The sequence below is a fragment of the Hippocampus comes genome, unplaced genomic scaffold, assembly GCF_001891065.2.
Source record: "Hippocampus comes isolate QL1 unplaced genomic scaffold, H_comes_QL1_v1.1 scaffold199, whole genome shotgun sequence".
NCBI lineage: Eukaryota > Metazoa > Chordata > Actinopteri > Syngnathiformes > Syngnathidae > Hippocampus > Hippocampus comes.
Window position 1 is genome coordinate 182,301 of NW_017805372.1, and position 24,641 is coordinate 206,941.

Genomic DNA, 24,641 nt, shown 5'->3' on the forward strand with positions numbered 1-24,641 from the left:
GACTAAAGAGTCACTGAATTAAATTTAGAAACTATGCATCCAGAACAGTACATTTTCGAAGTATCGATCAGAACGTTTTTTTTAATTAACATTTAAGTCTCATTTTTATTTAACGTGTTTTACATTTTAAATGCACCTTTATTTCTAGCTTTATCCGTATTTCCGTTCCAACGAGCTGCGAAATCCTTCCATGCAGTTCATGAATGAAGCACAAAGGAGGACCCCCCCCCTCCCTCCTCCCCCCTCCCCCCCCGCCTCCCCATCTCGGTCACGAGAGCCCGGGGCGCTATGACGTCACACTCCACAGGCAGTCAACAGCCTAGTGTGTGGAGGGAGGGGGTTCGGCAACAGCCCCAACTTTTAATGTATGCGGCCGGGGCCGATCCGGGCCAGTGTGTCGGTCGGTCCGCCCGCCCGCCCGCACTGTTTTCTTCAGCTTTCTCTGCATCCTCCCACTCGAGCGGCGGCAGAACAACGACTCGCTGTTCGCTAGCTAATCCGCTTTTTGGTTCCTATTAGGAGGATCTCCAGCCCATTCTGCGACTCCATAAAAAAAGGGTAAGTAAGCGTATTCTGCAAATAACAGCGTGCGACTTAGACAATTCGCCTTCTAAGAGTTGTTTGTTGCAGTCTCGCGCTCGCCAAGTGTTTCGGCGGCGAAGATGCACGTCGCGCGTCTTTCGCTACTTTGGTATCGCTTGTTTTTGCAAACAATTCATTTGCACTGTTCGCGGGCACGATGCAAAAAAAGGCTGACAACTTGAACATGCTCTTGGATTATTTGTACACTGCAAACACGTTTACTCAAGATCCAGACCATTTATATTGCGCAAACATAAATGTTGGTGCAGGTATTTACAGTAAATTGTTTGAACGCAACCACAAAAGAATTTGAATTCATCTGTTTGTGGGACAGCCTGTTTTAAGTCACATTACAACATGATTAACTCACCAAAGTGTAAAAAGAAGTGAACTGGTGAAGAGAAACGGTGAATTGTGAGCACTCTGCTAACGTTGACTTTTAAGTTTCAGCATGCTTAACTGTCATACAAGTGGAAGAAGAAGTTAACCTCTTTTTTCATGAAAAATTCAAAGCAAGTGTGTAAATTTGCTAGGGAAATTTGGAAATATTCCAAATTACAAATCCTCGATGGAAACTATGGATGTGTAGGAATGAATGGGATTAAACTGCAAATAGAGATTTAACGGTATCTCATTCAAGCATGAATATAACCATTTTGTTTTGTCAAACATACATCCAGGCAAACTCGGTAGCGCATTAGTATATCAATTGCTAATTTTTCCTCCCATTTTACCCAAGAACACTTGGGTGTAACTCAGTGTTGTCTGACAAAACATTCATCCTTCCATCCACCCGCAAACCCATCCATCCGAACTGCTTATCCTCACAAAACAACAACAACAACCGGTGAGGAGAAGTCACAGAAAAGCAAATTAAATGCAAAGAACAACCCTTGACATGCTGACTTAGCTGAAGTGTCACGTGATTGTAGCTCAAACACTGAAACATCGTTATATCACTTTCGACTCGTCAGTCGGACTGGACAATGACACAATCTGATCAATAATCGTACTTCTACTTTATTGGTTGGGATAATTTGATAAAAATTTCTTTGTGGAAAGAAAAAAGATGAATTTCAATCATTTCTGAGGTAGTTGGAGGTTAAAAAAAAAATTAAGGTAAACCTGAATGCTGTCATTGACATTTGCCTTTTGTAAAAGCGAAAGACGAAAACTGCCAGAGCAAAATCAGTTATTGGATTTTGCCAGGGGGAAAAAAAATAAATATAAGGGCGTATTACCCTGCTCTACTCTATAGACATATTTTTCCCTGTATAAAAACTGTAATATATGAAAAGAGGAGGTGCCCAACATCAGTGTGTGTCTGCCCCCACTAACACTCTATAAAATCTGACCAGGTTCTTCCCCCTGCGTCCATTTAAAGAGGCAAACGCTGGCAGGTAACTGTGACATTCAAATATCTCGGCATTGCTTACATGCTTGAAATACAAGCAGCTACAGGAGAGCAAAAGTAGAATAACCTCGTTACAAGGCTGGAATGTTCGCTGGGATACTTTGGCAGGTAAATCATGGACAAGGTCTTCTTGGCCACGAAAATAAAAAAGAAAGAAAGAAAAAGAAAAATGGCGCTTGCTTGAGGGAACTAAGGCAGAAATACGGTTGCCAGACATCCCGGAGGGTTTGGAGGTGATTTAGAACAACGGAAGAAAGCACCGAAAGCTGGAAACCATTTGCAGTGAGGTTGAAATTAGAATAGCATGTGCGGTGTCTACTTCGAAACAGCCCGTCGCTTGGGGGATTTAGTGAAATGTACTTTTTTTTTTGCTGCTGGACACCTCAAATCAAAAGATACGTTTGAGAAAAAAAAAACACTTGAGTGAAATGAGTCAGTGCTTCAACATTTGTGGGTTTTTTTTTCCCCTCCTCTCTCTCCCTTTCTTCCAGCTGTAAGTGAGCGAGCGACTACATGGACTACTAGACCGAACATGAAGAGCCTTAAAGCCAAGTTCAGGAAAACTGATGTAAGTACTAAAACATATGCTCGTGACTAAGTAATAAGTGCGCGCACATGCCCGCATGGCAGAGGGCCGTGTTACATCTTGGGAAGCTGTGGCTGATTTGTAGCCACCTCTCTCGACCCCCGGGCTGCACCAATGACTGATATTTTTGCAAGAACAACAAAATAGAGCAAACGGTTTGAAATCATAACAGTCGTATAATCCACTTGAGCCCCCCCCCCCCTGCGCGCTTTTGTAAACAGAAAACACATGAGAAAAGCTCCGTGTGCCATGGCATGCTCTGACAGATTTAATTGCGGGTGCCACGAGAAGGCTAGCACCTCCTCGAAAAAAATGAGGTCACAGTCGGGAGACGAGGTCGAGAAGCCGTGATTGATGGCGTTGGAGCGGCGCGAAACAAACCGTACTTTTCTCACAGTGACTCATCTAAGAGGACCACATTGTGGGAGTGCCGGGCTTAATTCCAGCAAAGCGCCGCAGTTGTGCAGATCTCGACGAGCACAGTTTACCCTGCAGATGATTAATCCATCTTTTGGGAAAGAACGGTTGTATCTCTGCCTCGCCGTCCAACATATTGAACACTCACAGGAAGTGAGGCGTCTCCGCTGAGTCTGACTCATTCGCTGTCACCGTAGTCCTGTCGGCGACAGAGCTCAACAGCAGACAGGAAAAGTCTGGAAGTTCCCGGGTTAACTTGGATTTGAAGAGGAAGTTGATGAAGTCGAAGATTGGTGAATAGGGACCACCATGTTTGTCTCAGATGTATTTATTTATTTATTTATTGGCCAATATGCGACATGTGTCTGATTTTTTTATACAATTCGGATTTTTTTTCAAATCGGATATGTATCCACTGCGTCTGCAGAATAGAAGAAATATGTGTTGCGCAACCATTGAGGCTTCTGCTGTAAAATTTAAAAAAAAAAAAGGTCAGATAAAGCCAACTAGAACAAGTAAAAGTCATTTGGGGTTACTCGGAGGCACATTCAATGGCGACATGTGTGTCTCATCTTACAATGTATGTGTAAATTGGCATTTCTGGAAATAGAATCCATAATTTTAACGGATGCTCTTTTGCATTTCTTGCAAACCCAAATATGAATGCCTGTGATTTTGGCTGGGCATGCAGCCAGATGAAAGTAAATGATTGCTAATTCACTCTGCTATGTGGGAGAGAACAACCGCGTCCATTGTTTGGAAAAATGTCGTGCTCGGCGTAGAGCTGCAAGATCAACAGTGGGCTGCGTGTCCATCTCACCTTCTCGTATCAGTCGCACAACCTGCATCATCTGGGAGGGATCCTTTGAGAGTGTGTCGCCCATCGTCATCGTTACATCAGCCAGTTGAGCGGAGAAAAAAGAAGAAGGAAAAAAAAAAGTCAGCGATGTGAATGTTGCTTAGAAACAGGAGCAAAGAAATGCGTTTGCACTTGCATGTTTGCAACACATCACTCCCCCATTCTATTGAGCACTTTGTTCGTCAATGAAAACTTTGGCCCAACTGTCGGCATGCTTTGCGCGACTGTTTGATTCGAACGAATGAAGGTCATTTTGTCTAAAAGAATGTGACAATAATTTTAATTTAAATTTGGATTCCTCTCCAAACCTTGAATTTATTGCACAGAAATAATACAAACCATCTTTTCTCTTGGCTAAATTGTTTCCACTACATTTATGATGATGTCAGATTATTTTGTCCCATTGATTTCATTGTCTGAGTGCTGCTTCGTTAATCTAATCTGCCCAGGGCCTTCAGAATCAATTGTGTTGATCGATGAAACTGAAACTATGTTAGCCGGAGGACCGTTTCTTTAACCAATCGGATTTCAACGTCGTCACGTGGTCGGCATCGATTGGTGGTTCGAAGCAAGCCGAGTTGGACCGTGCAAAACAATACTGTAGTGACCAGCACACATGAACAGATTTCATAATCAGCATCGATGGTGTGGATGATGCAACAGATGTGAAAAAACGCAAATGTCCATTATGGTCATTTAAAAAAAATGTTTATGTTATTGGGGTGTCCTTGTTTCAGGCATCCCATCAAGCTACAAAAAAAAAAAAAAAAAAAAAAAAAAAAAAACTATTTAGTCGAGTAAGCCCCCACTGAATTTATATGACTGACGCATTTTAAGTGGATCATCAAATGATAGCACACATGGATCGAGCAAGCACCGAATATGTCATCATATCAAATTAGGTCATATTCATTGACTATTACCTTCTCTTCATTCCTTTTCGTAATAGCTGCTGGCCGTACACGCTCATTTTAATATATGCGGCCTTTTGTTGTGTTGTGTCTGTGTGACAATAGTGGCTCGCACAGGCCTTCGTCTATTGTCACGATTTCAAAACTGCTCTCCCAGCTGCCAGGCTAGGTAGGATTAACCCCCCCACCCCCCTCCTCCTTCAAACCACTTTAACATCCATGTATAGTACATTGTATCCACAGTATATGTGCGCGCACACACAATCTAATTGATGTACGGATTACATCTCCTGTCACTAAACACATCTGTTCCATGGCATCGATTAATCTGAGGTGGGGGTTGGGGGGGGGGGGCGACATGACGCTGAACACCCGTCCAAAATTTTTTTCTGCAACAATTCCACCATGTACGGCATCTAATTTTAGCTGTGTAAATATTGCAGGAATGGAGAGCTCCTTATCAGGCGTGATGGAATGTCTGCTGTGTTAAATAAAGCGGCGCTGCCCATGCAGGCACTCGGTCACATGCTGATCATCTGAAAACATTTCTACAGAATGCTTTGTGCACCGCGGGGAGAAGAGCGTTGAATTACACCATTAAGGCAGTTTGGTACATGATGGGGAAATACAGACCCCATAAATTCAATTATTTGAAAAGCAAAAAGTTTTCGAGCTGAACATGATGGCGGCCAAACCCTTCGGCCAAATGATGATTTCTTAGACAGCCGAAGCGTCGCTCTGGTGGGGGAATGTTTTATTTGGCCCTGTCTGACTCGATGTGGCCAGTCTGAGTTTATTCTGGCTGGGTGCAGCAAAAGGGTATTAATGCTGAGAGTGACAGTAAAGCCTTAGGGAGAGACCCTTGTTAATCCGGGGGAGGAAGGGCGAGTGTCTGTGTTGACAAATTGGAGCCAGTGAGACAGAAAAAAAAAAAAAAAAAAAAAAAAAACAACCCCTCCACAGAGATGTCTTCATTCAAACAAACGAGCCTGATAAACTCCGTGTCTGCAATAAAGGCAATGCAATAAAAGTTGTATCCAGGTACACCGGCTAAAAAAATGGATGCTACTTAGTCTTTTTTTTTTTTTTTTTTTTTAATGGCTACACATTCCTTTATGTTTAAGCCACCAAAATATATCCGCTTAAAGCCTCCGGTGGTCAAAATGTATCCCACCATTGCCGTGAAAAGAGGTGCTAGCCAGCAGCTAGCTTGGGAGCTAACAGACTTGGCAGGAGGAGAGACGGTGGGCACGTCTGCGGTGTCGTCTCCTTGCTTGGGAATGTAAATAATGACATGAGCTCTTCTGTTAAATATGGCAAGCAGAGGAGATGCATTTTCGGGGGTTTAGGCATAACGAGCTTGCTAACTGTATTCACCTAAAAACACGTTTTTCATACAAGTTTAATTATGTGTTTAGATTACTGATAGACTATGATTTGTTACGACTGTGGGTGACTGCCTAAATTGTTATTTATTTATTTTTTGGGGTACCGCGGGTGTTTTATTTTTGTGGATATTTGTTGTGAGTCAGCGCACTTTGATGAAATCTGACTCGCAATAACGGGGTGGAGCCGATCTGTTTTCACTGCCGTCCCATTTGGATATTTATCCACATCGTTATAATTTGATTCCTAATTGATGACAGATCCACTTCACGTGATGGTCACAGAGTCCCCGGCTTTGTTGATTGAAAACGTCTACCTTCTTAGGTTAACGTCGATTGTTTGCGACGGTGAGGTCACTCCGACCATACCTCACCACTGCCAAATTTATCCGTCAAACCGATTCACAGCCATCGGATAATCGAGCTGAAAATCATCTCGATGGTTTTCTTTATTCTTTGTGTACTTGAACCAAAGGAACAGCCTGGCTCCCCGCTTTCATTTTGGTTCAAACATCTTGTTTAGTTTGGCTTGTTTGGCCGAACTGGAACAATCTATCAGGCTCGGATGCGGACGAAGGAAGGGTTCGTTTCAGGCCACCTGAAAAAATGAACGATTTCCTTTCATGAGAGACTTTTGGCTGGGGACCGTTTTGATTTGTGGCTTGTAATGTTTTTGCTTCCCAGTTACCATACTGTGTGTTTAGTTGTACCCGATGATTTAAGTACTCAAAATGACAGATTTGCAGCTACGGCATATCAAGTGGCCAAACGAAGCCTGTTTCTCGTTTATAGCGGACGGCTTGGACTCCATGTGCTGATTAATGTAAATGAAGCGTCAAAATAGCTTCGGGGTCACAGTTGGTTTCATCAGCAAGCCTTGTTTTATTTCTAAGTTCAGCGATGTTTTCTTCCTAGTGCAGGAATGGCTATTAGTAGCCTAAGGAAGTGTTGCCCGACGATTATTTTTAAATCGGGGTTGTCTTGACATGCAGCCACAATGCCGGACATATGCCGTAATCTTTCTTGTTTTGAATAGCAACTTCCCTTTTGCTGAAATTGAAAATGCTTTGTGTGTGAGTCCGGTTGCAAATCACACATACAAAGTTGTGGCGGTGAAGTGGGAGACTGTTTGAATTTGTGATAGATTTGCAATGGCTGAACACAATCGGCTTGATGATTTTGTTCCTGGAACTGCACGAGTTGTTTATAAGCAGACTTGGATTGCTTAAAAATCGGGAATGCTTTGGTACAGATGACTTAATCTTTTCCAAAGGGCCCATGTTACGGGAAAGTGTCTTTTTACGGTACAGGTTCACATGCTGTTCATTGTTTTTATGATCTTGACTTGGAATCCAGATCATTCTTGGCCATTATGAACCTCTGAATTCGGATTCCAGAGTACGGGTGTTTTTTTTTTTCGTTCCCTTTTTCTTACATGAAGGTCTTTTTACCCAATGAAGTTGCCCTCAACTCTTTTGTCTGTGCCCTGACACGAATTTAAAAAAAGGATGCATTGTTTGAAGACATGTGAGAACATCTGCTTTGTTGCAGATAAGGCGTTTGCAGTTACAGCCACAGACATTGTAAATGTGTCAGTTTCAGGCTTTCCTTGGCCATTTCTTTTCCTTGGATTCACTCGTCCGGTCCTCTCCTTCCTGTCTTTTCCAAACAAAGCATGTTCCTGTAAAACGAGGAGGTTATTCCCTTTTGGACTGAGTGTTGTGTTGTCTTTCTTCGTAGACTTCAAAGAAGTCTGCGGGTGGTGGTTGGGTTCTGTGAATCCAATTCCTGATTCAGGGCAATTGTTCTCGAACGGATTCATTTGGCGGTCAACGACGCTTTGTCGTTGATTTGGCAAACAAACGACTAATGAAGATTTGTGCGAAGGCGTTCCAAGCATAAAATTGTAGAAATCTATTTGGTGTGCGGAAATAAGTCCAAATCCAAAGTCCCTAACTCGTCCAACTTCAACACCTTTTATCCTTACTTCAACAAAATCAGCTTTGCCTAGATTTTAAAGGGAAATGTCAGGGTCTTTGGAAAGTAAATGTTTTCCCTTCTAGCTCCATCTGCTCGTGGTGCTATTAAAAAAGAAAAAAAAATCCAAACTCATGCGCCGTAGGAAGTACTGTTTCCAGATCTGTGTTTGTTTTTCCTTGATGGAGTAGAGAAAGTTCAAAGAAACAGAGTCGTCACTCTTCGCCGGACATGTTTGAGGGAAAAAAAAAAAAAAAAACACTAGGTAAACAAACATCCGCGGGTGCTTTACCAATTGTATGTTTTCTTTGGAATTTCACACAAACCTGTGGTTTGAACATTAAGTTGGAAAAAAACAGGCAGAGGGGTAAGGATACTACTATTTAAATTTTTTTTTGTTGCATTTTGTCCCCCTCCAAATTGCCTTGTTCCCTAACTCTTCATCTCAATTCTCGTCCCGACCGCCAGCCTCTGGCCTGGACAAACAGGAAACTCTTAGCGTTATCAGCAAACTCTCTGCGTGTCTTAATGAGTGTCAGGCTAAAAACAGTGAGGGGAAAAGGGATCCGTGTCCACGCCCTGTTGCATTTACAAAGCCAACTGAAAGGGAACGAGTTGGAGACGGGGCTCGAGGTGGGCTGTGCGACTCTGCTGCAAGTTCGAAAGGAAGCGAGGACTATTCCGTTTCCCAGCGCACACAGAGGAACAATGACGTTCCCGGCTTACCGTATCATTGCGGGATAAGTGACCCATGACGCACCGCCGGGTTGTAATTACAAGACTGCCGTCCCCGAATTGGAACGAGTCACACGACTTGCACGCGCGTTGTTATTTTGGAGTCATTTTCGACAAAACGAGCGCAAAATTGTGCCGTTTAACTTTAGTACATCCGTTCAAAATTGCAACCTTCCTGAGATAAAATGACCCAAATTATGAGTAATGAGTGACATAAGTACATTAAAACAGGAGGGGGGGGGGGGAGGACTGCAGTGGCAAAGTATTCCTCGCAACGCTGTTTTATTTGTTGCTGGGAACGTATGACTGATTTAGTAAGTCACCGTAGTTCCTTTTCAAGATATCTGCGGACGAGCCCCATGACGTATTTCTGTTCCAGTGCTCCGGCGTTTGAAACTTTTCATGCACCCGCCTACGCTGAAGTCGCACATTTTGTCTACATTTGGCCACTTTGTTCACTTTTTTCAGGGGCTGAGTCACGCTCTCAGCAAGCGCGTGATTATTTCATCGGCCTCCCCACCATGACGCCGCACGAGCCCGAAAGTAGAGCGGCACATTCCGCTCCACTTCAACCTGTCCGTGACAATGTCGTCGAATGCTATCGGTGTCTCACACTGCTTTACGGGGCGGGGGGCAGCCCTTCACTTTTGTTTCCCCCTCTTCACTACCAAGCGGCAACTAGGCTGCGGCTCACAATTTATATTCTCTCCCTTGAAGCGAAGATGAGCTTTTGACACCATCTTTCTCAAAAGCGCAAGAATCGCAATTTTGGTTGGGTCCGAGAAGCAGACAAAAGTAAGCAAAGTTGCCGTAGGACAGGCTTTGTTCGTCTTCAAAGGCTTGATGAATGACAGCCGTCGCGGTAATACGTGCCGCAGTGTAAATGTTTCTATTTGATCAGGAAGCACGTGGTAAGTCTTTAGCCTGTTCACACATGCAGAGGTTCACATAAGGTGAAAGCTTTTCATGAAATTTGTTTGGGGAAACCGTTCACGCCGATGGACAATTGAGTGAACCCAACCCGGAACGGATCGCGTTTGACTTTTGAGGTTGCCGTGTCATGCCGTCTAACCCGGTTGAACACCTGCTGGCCATATATCTCCTCAACATGACCCTTGCCTCTGACTTTATATACAGTCTGTTATTCTCACTCTGTCGTTCAAATTGCTCATCTCGCGTTTCTTTCGAAATAGTCTCTCACTTCGTCAGCGCTTCCAAGTCTTGCCAACTACTGTAGATCAACGATCAACTTTGCTGCACGTAAGGGTGGATCATGTCCGAGTCGCCATTTCTTCCATTTTTTTTTCCCCAATTCATTACGCTGGCTCAACTCTGTGGTCTATAGTGCAGCAGAGCTTAGTTGTCATTCAATCTGTTTCAACGACAGCCGAGCGCTTTGCTGCCAATTTTCCACCCGCTGTGTAAAACGTATCTTACTGATTACGTTTGGGGCTTTTGCCACAGAGGCTATTTTCGCCATCGATCTCTATATTGGCACACGGTGCTGGCACGCGCAGGCCTCAATTTGTGCAGCACAATTTATGGAGTCAAAGGGTTCGCAATACTATCTTGGCGGAGGTCAGTAGGCTATCGGGTCAGCGACAATCCTGCACTGTATCGTCTGATGTGCAGTTTAGGCGCATGCGTGCGTGGAGTTGATAGAACAGGATTTGGACCACGCGGAATCGCTTCATCGGAATTTAACGTTATGCCCGCTCAAGTTTGCAGGGTTTCTGCAACTTTCTCTCAGTGTGATCTCAGGTTATTAGTCATGGGATACTTGATTTTGCAGCCTGCCAACAAAAGAAGATGTGTGCTGGTGTGTTTATGCGCATGTCCAAACTGGAAATGGCTCATGAGAACACACGTTTTCTGTGGGCTTGGGCTAAGCCAAAGAAACATTCTCTTCCTGGGGGAAAAACATGACTCACATTAAGTGTTGGCGCAAAGATGACATTTTGAACAGTTTGTGTGTAAACAGCTGAGCATCTTGAGCACAATATGCTTTGTTAGGTGACTGGAATCCGCTAAATTTATACTTATTTTTTTCCCCCCACAGAAGATACTGGAAAGTGAACTTAAATTTGCCATTTTAAAACCTTTTTTGTAACTGCAGATGGGCAACAATTTGAATTCTTAACTGCCTGGCGTAAATAGTTCAACTTCAGTGGTCGTCAACAGGCCATACATTTGAAATTCATCTGAAAAAGTATGCATGGTTAATGATTTATGATTTGACCATCGGCGAACTGACTTTCACGTTATGCCCCCGCAGGTCAACGAGTGGAACAAAAATGACGAGCGGTTGCTTGCTGCGGTGGAGCACGGCGAGGTGGAGAAGGTGGCGTCGCTTGTCGCCAAGAAAGGCGCCAGTCCTATCAAGCTGGACAGCGAGGGAAAATCAGCGTAAGGAAATTGATCGGAAAGTACTCGAAGTTCGGATTTACACAGGAAAACCAAATGTCCATTCCGACTCCCGATCCGATACCTCAGCAATCCATTTTGAAAAAAAAAAAGAGCCTGCATCCCAATTTGTTCAAATTAATCTAGAAATGTTCATACATCAAAGTATATGTTATCGGTTGTTCTATTACATAAAGCGTCATGTGAGTTTTTTATTCACATTCGACCTCTGTCTCTTCCCCTTGAAACACAACACCCGCTGACCTGCATGTTTTTAGCAGCCAGTAAAATCACAAAGCAGCGAGAAGCTGCCGACACCTGAGCGTGCTGGCGAAACAAATGCACCACACATTTAGTTCACGTCATTGACCTTTTCTCACACACACATACACACACACACACACACACACACACACACACACACACACACACGGTCGCAGATACTCGCAACCTTTGTTCGTCATAAAGAATGTGGCAGTTTGGTCTTTGCAAGACAACAGCACAAAGGGCGAGTCCGCGGCAGCTCCATGGTGATAAAAAGCTAATCGAAAGGCATGCGGGCATAGCTGTGGTGTGTGTGTGTGTGTCTGTGTGTGTGTGTGTGTGTGTGTTTTGTCTACATTCTAGGGAATCTGCATGTGTGTAATTTGCTCATTGGGCTGGAAACGGTTTCAGTCGATTGCCTCCTGAAGTCGCACACAAACAGACGTCCGCCATTCCCACCAAGCCCCCAAATGAAGGTGTTGGTTGTGTTCGCTTTCATCACGACTATCGATCTTTCAGGAAGTTGAAGAGCCATTTGCTGTATTTTTAGAGACTTCCACCAAGTGTATACGTGTGCTTGTTGTTTACAGTAGTTTTTTTTTTTAAATTACAGTTTGCGGGGTATTTATTTATTTTTTACACGTGAACACATTCCACCATAGGACAGAGAGAACGACTTTCAAACAGAGTCGTGTGCGTCTATTCCTGACGTCTTACATCATCCTCCATCAATGAGTAAGTGGCCTGTGAGCTAACAACCCGCCAAGCGTGAAATGCTCCGCTAAGTGGACAAACAGTGCAACTTGGTGGAAGTCCGTGCTCTCCTACGTGCGTCGCAGTTACGTTTTCAGCCGTCAACTTTTTTTTTCTCTCTCTCTCTCCCACTCTCTTTTCTTTTGCATTCAGTCTTCACCTCGCAGCGTCACGTGGTCACATCGACTGCCTAGCTGTCCTCCTCTCACACGGCGCTGACCCGACAGTGGCTGATGCCGCAGGTCGGTATTGTACACACAGCATTATGTAATGGCGTTAGCTATACTTGCTAGCCAGTTGACATCGACTTAGAAGACGAATGTAGTGAGACCATATGAAATTCTACTTCATGTTTATATAAACGAACACATGTTGTGACAATTGTAGCGTTCACGTGCAAATTTACATCGGTGCTGCGCCGCAAACGAGCATTTTCTCTGGAGCAAATTTTTAAACCACCTCCCCGAGGTGGATCAAATTTGATCCGGTGTAAGCCTTTTAGCGGCGCTACGCCGGAGCAAATTTGCACGTGTGAACGCTCTACTGGCGCAGCGCCAGTGCAGTGTCGGACCAAATGTTGCCGTGTGAACACCCCTTCTGATAGAATTGTACTAATTACATTTTTAACTCACCTTTGTGACGGATAAACCTTTGGTTTGATTCATCGCTAGGTTTAAATCCGTTACACCTGGCAGCCAAGAACAATCACGCCGAGTGTTGCAAAAGGCTTATTCAGGTAAGGTGCAATATTCGAAGAATATTTTGTTCAAGCTACTCAGAGGACGAACTGACTGCCCTGGCTTTTTCGAATAAATGAGTTTTTCCCGTCACAAAACGTCAAGTCATAGATAGCCTGTTTCCCCTTCCAGAGCAAATGCCCTGTTGACTCAGTTGACAGCTCAGGAAGGAGCGCTTTGCATCACGCTGGTAAGAGTTCCAAACAAGTGTAAAGTTCATTTTATTGATTTATTGAGGATGAATTTTTGGAAAATGGGTAAATATCTTTTTTTTTTATCAGCCCTCATCTCACATATAGCAGGAATCATTTACCCTTCTTAGAATCAAGTGACGAAATGGAATTTAACTCCAATTCGTTGAACACAAAGTTTGCGCCCTAAGTCTGAAAATGATGAATGTGTCATCAAATTGCTCATCTTGGATTATTGGAGGAAAGAATCCTCTTTTAATTGCTTTGGTCTGTCAGAAGTGGGTGTAGTCCACTTCTGCAATCTCCAAGGAATGCTTCTTTTGTAAAAAAAAAAAAAAAAAATGTTTTGTCCGTCTCATTTCATCCGCAGCTCTTGGTGGAAAGATTCAGACTGTCCAATTTCTGTGTGAACTGAAAAGTGCTGTCAACCTAAAAGACGCCGTACGTACATTCTCATCTTGTCCACCTACTCTATGTCAGAATATAGTTGTCATGCACTTCCATTTTGGTCTTCTGCATCTGTTTGTTGTTTATGTTTCCCCGGATAGAGTAAGGAAAACGAGTGACGGCCAATAAATCACCGGCGGCCAAAGCTCCACTCATAAATTGATTTGTTATTCTGCATTTTGAGTAACGTTTGCGCATGCCTACGTGTCTGCGCTAGAGGGGTCAACGTACTGTGGGAACTGCACTCTCAAGCCGCAGACATGCGGTCTCCAGTGCAGTGGAGCTCCATACCTGTGGTTTGATCCGATTGGTATTTCGTGAGTGTGCGCGTTAAGTCATTTACATTTCCAGCTCCTGTCATCTGCATACGTATTTGTGTGGAATTCTCACAACTTTGAACAAACGCTCAGCAAGTCATTGAAAGAAAAATGGGGGCCACGCGCTTCGTCTTACATATGTCGGAAACAGATGGATCCCGTTGGCATGAATGGAAACCCAAATTCCTGACCGAGATCATACAACTTGGTAGTAGCTTCTTGAAATGACCCCAGTAACTGTGGCGAACGCAGGCCTGCTGCTGCTCCGAGCGTGCTACGTCACGGTTTCCAACTCGGCACAGGCGTGCATGCGTGCGGAAGCACGACAGCGGTGTAATATAAAACACGACGTGGCTGTTGCTTGGATACTCTTTTGCCCTCTGCAGCTGCACACGACTGTCAGCGTAAATGCTTAATTGTAACCTGCTGTGGATGAAAGCTTCGTGACATAACGTGATCCGGGGACACATGACCTCATTCCACCTTTTTAATACACTACAAAGCAAGCACCAACAATGCCAGCAAAGTTGAACAGGTGCTTCTGTCCTGAAAAATGCATTGTCTTCACACAGCATGACATACTGGAAAAATATGTCAAGCTGAGTGAAAGAAATCACAACGCCGGATTCAATTAAACTTGCGTGCAACATAGTCCGTCCCCCGATATCGTGGTTCACTTATTGCGGATTCAGTACATCATGGATTATGATTATTATTGTACAGCGCTACGTCCACTTTCCCATGTGGGTGAAATGTGACACTCTTAAGTCATAAACTCCTTCCCAGCATTTACATGACCTTGAAACATCCAGGAGTCAGAGGTTTGTGGTGCATTTAGCACATCCAATGTTAAGGTTAAAGGGCTGCCCTATCTGGGGGGGAGATACACTCAAGCTTCTGCAGCTGCCACGCTCCAAGTAGGAAATGCGGCCAATCGCATAGAGATGTGCGTGCACTGGAACACAATCCATTCTGTGACTGCTGCTGGACTTCTAAGTTGTTTTACTCAATTTTTGCTTTTGGAAGTCATGAAAAGTGCATGGGTTTGAGGCGCAAAAAAAAAAAAAAAAAACGCCCTCTTTGCTCCTTCTCACTTAGGCATTTGTGTTTGTGTGCCATGACGCATTCTCTCCCCTTTTCACATAATTCCGAGACTTCTCTCACCACACAGTCACTGAACATACCATTCATGTCTAATGTCCAAGTTCACTCCACATGAGTTAACGGTAGTTAGGGCTCGGATTTGAATCCAGGTGGTGGTTGTTTCCCCGTTGTGTATTTAATGTTGGCACTGCTGCCGTTTTCCCCCAAAGGATGGGCACAGCCCTTTGCTCCTGGCAGCCAAACACGGCCATGCTGAAGTGTGCATCACTTTGCTGGACTGCGGCGCTGAAATCAGCACTTCTGACAACAGTGGCAGGTAGGGAGCACAACAGCAGCCAAGTTGCAAACACGGACCAAAAAGCGGGAGTCTTGGGCACAGTGCGGTGGCTTCGAGCTTTGTGGATTATGAACGGCGTGCGATGAAAGAATACGCGGTCACGTGGCACAAGAAGACATGCTCGGTTACCGGCGTGCTGACCGTATTTCATGATTTTTTTTCTGCAAATAAGTGTTAAAATACTAAATTGGCGAATTGAAGGCCAACCACACTTACTGCTTCGCTGTACTGTGAATACCTACTTTCAAATGCACGTTGCAGGACGGCGTTGATGCTCGCCACAGAGTCCAACGCGGTGGCTGTCGTCGAAGTTCTGGTCCACAGAGGGGCAATCCTATCCGCAGCGGATTTTCATGGCCGCGATGTCCTGCACTATGCCAAAATGTCCGCCAATTGTGAGGTTAAAGCTGCACTCACTGCTGCTCTGACCAGGCAGCTCCCTGGTGAGACACAAACACACGTGCGGGAAAAATAAAGACATGCAAAGTTGGAGTACACACTTGAACCACTTGAATTTTGCACTTCGATACAGTTTGACTGTCTCAGAGTTAATGCCTCTTCCGTGTCAATGCAGTCAACACTGCCATCTGGTGGAGAGTCTTAGTAGTACTATCTTTTGGACGTGTCAATGAGTTGATGTGGGTTTTTTTTTCTTTTTCACTCATGTTACAGATGCCAAGTCTCCCATAAGTCCTGCGGTAAGAAACCATGCATTTCAACATTTTTACACGAATCAATTATGAACTCTGAAAAGAAAAACCCTCGTTTTGCCTTTGTAAACCCGTTTGCTATAATTCGAGGAAACTCAATTCTCATCACTCAGACATTGAAACTAACCACCACTGATTCCATTTCTCCCTTTGCTTTTTGCTGACCCCTATAGCATGATCAAGTAGCTAAGCTAAGTGATGAACGGATCACAACTCCCAAAAAACGAAAAGCACCTCCACCTCCTATTAGCCCACTGCAGGTAAAACGCATGTCTCTCTTTTGTCTGCTTGTATCAATGTCCTGCACTCTTGTATTAATACACATTTTGGAAACAGTATTCAGTAGTAGTCTGGCCTGTTTTCTGTGAAAACACCGGAAGAGCGGTTTCCCAAAAGCAAGCATCAAATAATATTAGCAGATAAAATCTTCCTTCAAACAAGCTTTTGGGATTTGTTGTGCATACACATCAAAATAAGTCTTTCGGAGATAAAATCACTTTCAACTTTGTCCGCCTGCAGAGGTCTGGAGCGTCTTCGCCTTCAGTTTCTGGGACCCCTTCATCCAACAAAAGTGACACTCCAAAACGATTCAATTACAAGGTAATGACCAAAAATTAGAAGATGATTCACTCATTGGCCAACGCACAAGGAGGTCCCACCTCGACTCCCATCTTATCCTCTCCCAATCGCCACTCCCACCCACTCCACTTTTTCCTCGCAACCCCCCCTCTGCTCCCTCCCCCCTTGTTCTCGTATGGAAGGATGATGAAGCCCGAGAGGACGATGAGAGGCTGCGCAACAACCAGAGCACCATGTTGCTGGAGACAATGGACGACTCGACGAACGCCGATGAAATGGATCCCAAGGTAATTAAACCGCCGCATTCGTTTTTTTCGATAACACAATTCGACCAATGCAGGGGCAACTTCTATCACTTATGAGTGACAGCTTGCCTTTGACTTGAAAAGCAGAGCGTGAGTCATAACAGTGACAGAATCTACAGTAGTAGGAGTTACCTCAAGGCATATGTCTTTCTCCTTCCGTTCACTCAAATGTTTCCTCATTGCAATTGTTGCGCTTTGTGTCGATGCGTTTGCCGCGTTTAAAACTTCAAACGTACGCTGGATATGGAGAGTTGAGCGCCACGGGACATCTGTTTCGAGCTCAACTTGTTCACCTTCAGCATTCTTGTGGAGGTCGAACCAAAGCTGACATGTCGGGGCCTGTTTTGGTGTTGGCTGACTTGCGAGTGGTCCTGAGCTCAGGCTTCTCAAGTGTCTCCAGCTCGTAATGTATACGATATGTTGTTTGCGTCGACAGGTCGAACCCGGTGTTACGCCATCGGCCGCTCTTGTTTCAGCCCTTCAAGCAAAGATTACCGCTCTTACTCTGGAAAACCAGCAACTGGCCAGCAATTTTAAGGTAAGAAGCCCCGAGAACAATCAAAGACTCATGCCGCTTTTTCACTGTACTGTACCAACAACTCAGCTTTACATTCCTTGGTTTTGGTCGGTTGATATTACGATGAACCCGCCGCCTACTCACAAATTCACCAATTTTTTTTTTTTTCTTCTGTGCTATTCACTTCAACTACCTTAATGCTAAGCAAAGAAAAAACAACCCATTCACATTTTTTGGGGTGCTCTCTCTGTAATGCTCCAAAGGCCTGGGTAATAGGAAAGTGGTAATCGATGTGGCGCAGGTATGTTGAAGTGATACATCTCAACAAAGACTAATAGCTTCATATGTAAGGGAGAAGCTAAATTTATGCGGGATTGTAAGCCCATTATTTTGTGAGTGATGTTGTTAGATGAGTTTGAAATGATACTACAGGGATTTGGGATGAGAGTTTTTGATATACATATATACATAGACACACTGTCAATGACTCGTTTTTTTTTTTCTCTCTACTTGTCACAGGAATTGGTCCTTGTTCCCCACAAATAGTGAACTCTACTGAATATCACACTCAATAATAGTATTAAGCGCGCACACACTGATTTTTTTGTTTTGTTTTTGTCATTGTGTGGGGTCGCTCACGTTTTAAAAATCGCTTAAGTTGTTACGAAGTCTGTGCGGGTGCACCCTGCTTTCGTTAGCAGCAACGTTAGCTACAGTCATGCTGCTCTAATGAATCTGCTGGATGCCTTAGCGACCACCGTCATATGGACCTCTGACTTATCAGGCGTTTGAAATAGTTACATTGTTTTGCCATTGAAAAATAATCAGCAAGTAGCATGTTTTGCCATGCAGAGCCAAGAACGGATCATGCACTGGAAAAGAGGCATTGAAGATGCACAGAAAAAGTGTTTTTTTTGTCCGGTGTTGTTTATGTTCAGCCTCTGATTCCTGTTTGCAGAAACATCCATCTCTCCAAGCAAACGAGGACCTGAAAGAAACCAGCCGTCCCGACAGCATGACCTCTAACTCCTCCTTCCATTCCACACGGGATGACTTAGAGCTAGCCGCAGCTGTACCTTCCACCGCCCACGCACCGCGGGAGGACGGAATCGAGGAGGAAGGGATAAGGGGCAGCCAAGAGGAGACCCGACTGCTAAGACAGGCGCTCGAGAACGTCCAGATGAAGCTGCTGGAAACTAGAAAAGAGAACCACTCACTTCAGGCTCTGATAAACCCGGAGAGGAGCAGAGAAACGGGCGAGGAGGGAAGTGTCAGAGGGAAAGCAAAAGAAGAAGAGTTGATCGAGAGTCTGGCGGAGCTGCAGGCAAAGCTCACAGACACCCAAGAGAGATACCACCAAGCCGTGGAGGAGGTGGAGGAGTTGAGATCGCAGATGGGAAGCGACTTGGCCAATCAGCGGCGAGCGTCCGCGCTCGAACAGGAAGTGAAGCAACTTAAGGCGCAGCTCGCCCAGACGGGCTGCGAGCACGAGAACGCGACTCAAAGATTGAGACATCTGGAGGAGGCGCTGCGGAGGACAGAGGAAGAGAGCCGGAGCGCTCAGGAGAAAGAAACGAGGATGGCAAAAATGGAGGAGATGTATAAGGAGGCGCAGGACGAGATTAGGATGCTCCAGGTATGTCGATTTTTTTTGTTGTTGTTTGTATTTTTGTTGAAAATTAATTGGCTGAGGTACTTTGCAAGTAGCTCATCGTCTTTTAACCCAATATAACATTGCCGTTCATCAGGAGGCTCTCAGGGGCACAGTTCCTGTGGAGGCTGCAGCGAAAGATTTCGAGGAAATGAAGTCCGAGCTCAACGAGGTCATTTGCGGACTGCAGCGTCGCCTCCTGGAGTTGTCGCACTCCTACAGCGAAACACGGGCTCAGCTCGGCGCCACGCAGAAGCAGCTGGCCGAGACCGGCCGGGCGCCGTCCCCGCCCCCAGAGGAGCTGCAGCTGGAGATGCAGAACCGGCTGGAGGAGATGCAAACGCTGCTCGCCGACACGGAGAAGAAGTACTCGGCGGCTCTGGAGGAGATCTCGCAGCTGAGGCAGGAGGCGGAGGTTCAGGCGCAAAGCTCCGTGGCCCTCGCCGACCACGCTCAAGTGATGTCGTCGTTGGGAAACGCCATCAAACAGTTGGAAAGTCAGTCTGAAGAACTGAAAGAGCAGCTCCGCCTCAAGACCTTGCAACTGGACGCTCTTCAGAACAGGTGAGCGAGGGAACAATTGACGCCACTATGTCGTCCTGTTTTGATTTCTTTTTTTCAAGAAATGCCTATATGAACTCATTCAACCGCAGCCATTTTCACTGGAGCAACCCCCTCATCCCCAGCGTCTTACTGGATTTTGACTGATCTTGCAAGGCCCACAGAATATTTGGTTCTAATGCTATATAAACATGGAGCCTACCAATATAAAGTTTGGACTCTCTCTTCTTTCAGCAGAAAAAAAAATTGTTTCTATCTTTTTCCATTCTTCAGCAATCGGCATTACAAAATGGCTAAGTTTCATGAAACTGGCGATTCCTGGGCAAAAAAAAATGAGAAAAAGAGCTTTTCGTAGAAGCATGCATTTCAAGCACGTGAGGCACTACTGCCACCTACTGGTCTCTTTTTTACAGGATTTACAATGCAAACGGCTTATTGTCATTCACAGGTTGCATCAGACCCTCCTCTCTATGACGCAACAAAAAAAAAGACTTAGCCGTACAAGTACGTCCTTGGTAGGCAGGGCCTAATTTTAAAAAGACGTACAAGTACAGTACGTCTTGTGGAATGAAAGAGTTGAAGTGTTTTTAAACTAACTCCACGTATACCATAAACGACAACCACAAACCCCCCCCCCCCCAAACTCATTTCGCAACATCACCCATAAAAATAAATAGTTTAAGGACTGCTTCGGTTCCGGGCATGTGCACATGCATTTGCAGCAAAGACACTCAGTAACTTCCACTATAACAGCACAGGCTAAACTTAATCCCTCCCCAGCATACAAAAATGTTGAGATGCATCACATGAACATCCTTCCTTGACACCAATCGCTACTTTCCTATTAGCCATCTGTGTGTAACCATGTTGGTTGTTCCCCTCCAGGCTGGCGACGGAAAAAGAAACCGCATCGGCGGATTCAATCTCCGGCGAGGAGCACAGCAAAATGCGAGAGCAGCTGGAGGGCGAGGTCAACCACCTGACGCAGCTCCTCCAGGAGGCCCTGCGGAAGCAAGACGAGATGGCTTTGGAGGCGGCTGATGCCTGGCAGAAGGTGAGTGGGAAGCCTCAAACTCCCCAACAGCCACGAGGTGGACACACATTGCAGGCTCATCACTAACAGCCATTTTATTCCAACCAAAAGGCGCGGGACAATCGAGCAGAGCGGGAGGCCATCCAAGAGGTTCTGACGTCAAGGGAGAAAGAGAACCAGAGCCTGACCTCCAAGCTGGCCGAGTCCCAGGATGCTGTGTGTCAGCTCAAGCAGCTGGTGGAGAATCACGTGGCCTCCGAGAGGGAGAAGAACAAGCGGGTCAGTCGCTTTTGACCCTCTCAGACGAGGCTCGCCCAGGAGCCTAACGCATCTCATTCGTCCCTCCCAGATCGACGACCTGTCCCGGGAAGTGGCCAAGCTAAAGGACGCCTTGAACAGCCTATCACAGCTCTCGTACAGCTCAGGATCGCCCTCTAAGAGACAACAGCAAAACCAGCAGCTGGAGACCATGCAGCAACAAGTCAAACAATTGCAGTATCAACTCGCCGTAAGATTTCATCTCCCTTTTACTTTCTTTCATATGAAATGACACGTTTGTATTCCTTCACACGCTGCTTCTGTTCCACATCTCAGGAGTCCAAGAAGCAGCACAATGAGATTGTGTCAGTCTACAGGATGCATCTTCTTTATGCTGTTCAGGTACGAGGTTTTCCCAAATGTTTGTTTGTCCAAAGAATAACTAGTGAGGGTAATCATTTCGACTTTGAATGATCAGACCTTTACGGACTTTAATCGCAACGAATGGAAAAATGATCCAAATTTGGCCCCGATTGCGTATATGCCTGCACAACCGCTTTGGCTGAAATGTTTGTCTTTTGCGTTGCACTTCAGGGTCAGATGGATGAGGATGTGCAGAAAGCCTTGAAGCAAATCTTGATGATGTGCAAGGTGCCAAGTCAAACCAAGGAAGCCTGCTGAGACGCGCCGAGCACGCTCCAAAGCCAACAAACCCAAAACAAACACACTGAAGTCAACTGCTGCTGCCGCCGCCGCCAACGTCCCCTCGAGGCCGCACCATGGCGCGCCTCTGAACTCACGCGGTCCACTTGCAGAGTCACAACGAGAAGTTCACGGCAAACCACCCGAAACCCGACGTTCATTAATATCAATCAACAACCCAACTTCCTGTGTGTACACAAACATGCGAACTGTCACATTGCTACGTGAAAGCAGCGACTATGATCCACTTCTGTTACATGGCGTGTCCAAAAAAAAAAAAGCCTTATTGGTGCTGCCATTTATAGCGTCTATTTTTACAATTACAACCATGTTATTTTTTACCTAGCTGTCCAAATGTGTAATACTTTCCCTGGTACAATCTAAATTATTTTTTTTTTTGTCATGACGGCGAAGCATGAGATTGTGGCCACGTTTGCATGATAATGTTTGTAACTATTTTACTGTACTAAAACTGTTTTTTTTTGGTCCAAGTTACTGTACTCTAATAAGGAGGCTCTTGTTTGAATGAGAGTTGTTGTTGTTTTTTTTGTTTTGTTTTTTCGTCCTCCAAATGTAACAATGCACTATTTGGTCTACTGACATGTATTTTTATTCACGCCCTCTATTGAATTGTAAACGTTTGAATATTTAGTGTCACAAAATGATGGGCTTGTTAAGGAGAGAAGCCGCTAGGGTCTCGAGTCTGCACTTATTGATAAGACAATTTACGATGGCTCTCTGACGTGTTTGCATCCCGGTCCAAATGAGCTGTTGAATGCCATATTCGAGTCATTGGATGTCCCATTTGCAGCACTTTTTATGTCGTGTATCTCCTAAAACGTTTACTACTCCGCCATCTTTTGCCTTAGTACTGTGCCAATAGCCATACGATTTCATAAGGTGACTTTTGCTGGAGTGTTTGACTGTTTAAAAAATAATAATAAAAGAAACAAATCTGCCTGATTTCATGATCATTTCTCATGTCTTGCTCAGGAAGAATGTTCAAAACACTGCCGACAAACATATCTTGGGGCCCCGCCGAGAGGACTTGTTTTCTTTCTTGCATGTTCTGTAAAATATAATAACATCTGGGCCTCTGAAATATTTTTGACTTCTTTCAGGGTTGTTTATTGTGTCTTTATAACAGCGGTTTTGTGGGGATGTACAGCTGATTTTTGTGCCCTCAGCAATAAACTAAACACTAAAACATCACAGTCGTGTTAATTTTTCACAGTTCACATCGTGATCACCGTAAATGCATAAAAACAGAAGATGAATATGAGAGATCATCATCACTTTCGGGCGGGCGGACACCTCGTATGTTCAAATTTGGTTCAATTTCATATTTTTCATAGGTCTATACTGTTGGTCTCTCCCAACATGAGCCTGATCTACAGTTTGTAGTGAACAATCTACCTCGCTCTCTTTGACGATGCAATGTCAGTGGCTCAACAAAAGTGACGGTTTCAAGAGACGTGAGCATCCTACCCGACACACACAGTATAGGTGGAGAGAACGTTTTTCCGGGCATTTGGGTGCCCTGATTTAGTATCATCAATTAAAAGGAAGCCAAAATTAAATACCGTTGTGGTCAAGGGGGTCCCGAAATGCAGGTTTTCAAGTTCGGGAGTAACAAATGGATGTATTGATGCATCATTGGCCACTAGATGGCAACATTTAGCAAACCCTTAATATTTGTCTGGCAGCCCGGCATGGGTCATAGCGAGCTGTTGTGCCTCACAGGTTGAGATTTTCTATCTCGGCTGCATGCTCTTCTGTGGAGTTTTGCATATTCGCCTTTTTGTACGGGCACTCTGGCTTCCTCCTACATTCCAAAAACATGGCTGTTAGGTTCACCGAAAATCTCCACTGTCCTAAGGTGTGAATGCGAGTGTAAATTCTGTGCATCCTGGGATGCGATCCAGCTCGCCTACACTTGCCTATTATGTGCCCCTACTTGGGATAAATTGACAAAAGTAATTCCCCGGATGAAGTTCAACAGATTAAATCAATGTCCTCATGCTCCAAGAAAGAAACTATTTATGTTCGTCATTAAGTTGTCCATTCCATCGCTTTTAGGTTACGATGAAGTCCCCAGAGTAACTCAGGATCATTTATCTTCTTTTCTGTTCCCTCTAACCAGTTGCACAAAACCACTCGGTTTCCTGTCCTGGCTCCTGCCCGCTGGGCAAAGACAGACACACAAACACAGATCTGTCTTTACACGATAACTTCCTGTCAGTTTTGCCTCCCCAGACGATGCGGCCTCAGGGTGCCGCACGCTGTGATCCCAATGCATCATGGGCTCGTATCGGTCAAGCAACACGAGCCACAACAACATACGCAAAAGAAACGTGGGGTCGTAAACTTCAATAAAGTGGTAAAAGACAAAAAGTGACAACTTGATAGGCAAAGTCTTAAGTTGATGAGAACCAAGTCAAAATAGTAGCAAAGAGTCAAATTCATGGGGGGGGGGGGGGGGGGAAGCAATGTTGTAATATAGTCAAATATTTGAGAGAAAAGGTCAAAGGTCAATTTGATGGGAATAGTCACAATTCTAAATTTACAATTTTACAAGAAAAAGTCATACATATTTTTGTGGTTTAATTTTATGTTGGCATTCTATGACTGCAGCATTCATATTTGCCTCAAAAAGATATTTCTGCCCTTCTTTTAATCCCGCAAATCTACTGCTTCTATTTCCGCCTCCCAATTTGTGTCAACTGCCAAAAAGGAAGCTGCAAATGAATAGGTCAGTTTTTTTGGGGGGGGGTTTGTTTTGGTGACCGAAACCACCACTCGGTGGTAATTCATCACTGCTGTCACAGAGTTTTGCAGTTTTGGCTGCCACTTTCAGATTCAACTCCTCTGCTTATCATTTGTTTATTCGGTGCATTTCTTAATAA

At 44.7% G+C, this 24,641-nt stretch overlaps 1 protein-coding gene and 1 long non-coding RNA gene across 5 annotated transcripts in view; one reads left to right on the top strand and one right to left on the bottom strand.

Annotated features, from left to right (window-relative positions):
- The first annotated feature begins 293 nt into the window (after positions 1-293).
- Positions 294-22,698, top strand: rai14 (retinoic acid induced 14). Of its 4 annotated transcripts, none has more exons than XM_019872003.1 (21): positions 294-568; positions 2,488-2,564; positions 11,142-11,272; positions 12,440-12,528; positions 12,958-13,022; positions 13,156-13,213; positions 13,585-13,655; positions 15,292-15,398; positions 15,681-15,862; positions 16,092-16,117; positions 16,303-16,389; positions 16,649-16,729; positions 16,891-16,995; positions 17,450-17,551; positions 18,489-19,166; positions 19,279-19,745; positions 20,628-20,796; positions 20,887-21,054; positions 21,125-21,283; positions 21,370-21,435; positions 21,628-22,698. In XM_019872003.1, exons 2-21 carry the CDS (start codon positions 2,529-2,531, stop codon positions 21,712-21,714), a joined length of 2,934 nt encoding a protein of 977 aa, XP_019727562.1. In that variant the 5' UTR covers positions 294-568; positions 2,488-2,528; the 3' UTR covers positions 21,715-22,698. The 4 variants fall into 4 exon arrangements, with proteins under 4 accessions (XP_019727562.1, XP_019727561.1, XP_019727564.1 ...); XM_019872002.1 differs by having other exon boundaries at positions 294-558; XM_019872004.1 differs by lacking the exon at positions 294-568 and adding an exon at positions 1,119-2,104.
- LOC109517080 (uncharacterized) overlaps positions 15,776-24,641 on the bottom strand; it is a 41,187-nt gene continuing 32,321 nt past the window's right edge. Inside the window, exon 5 of the long non-coding RNA XR_002168471.1 lies at positions 15,776-15,859. This is a non-coding gene — a long non-coding RNA (uncharacterized LOC109517080). The remainder of the gene's footprint in view (positions 15,860-24,641) is intronic.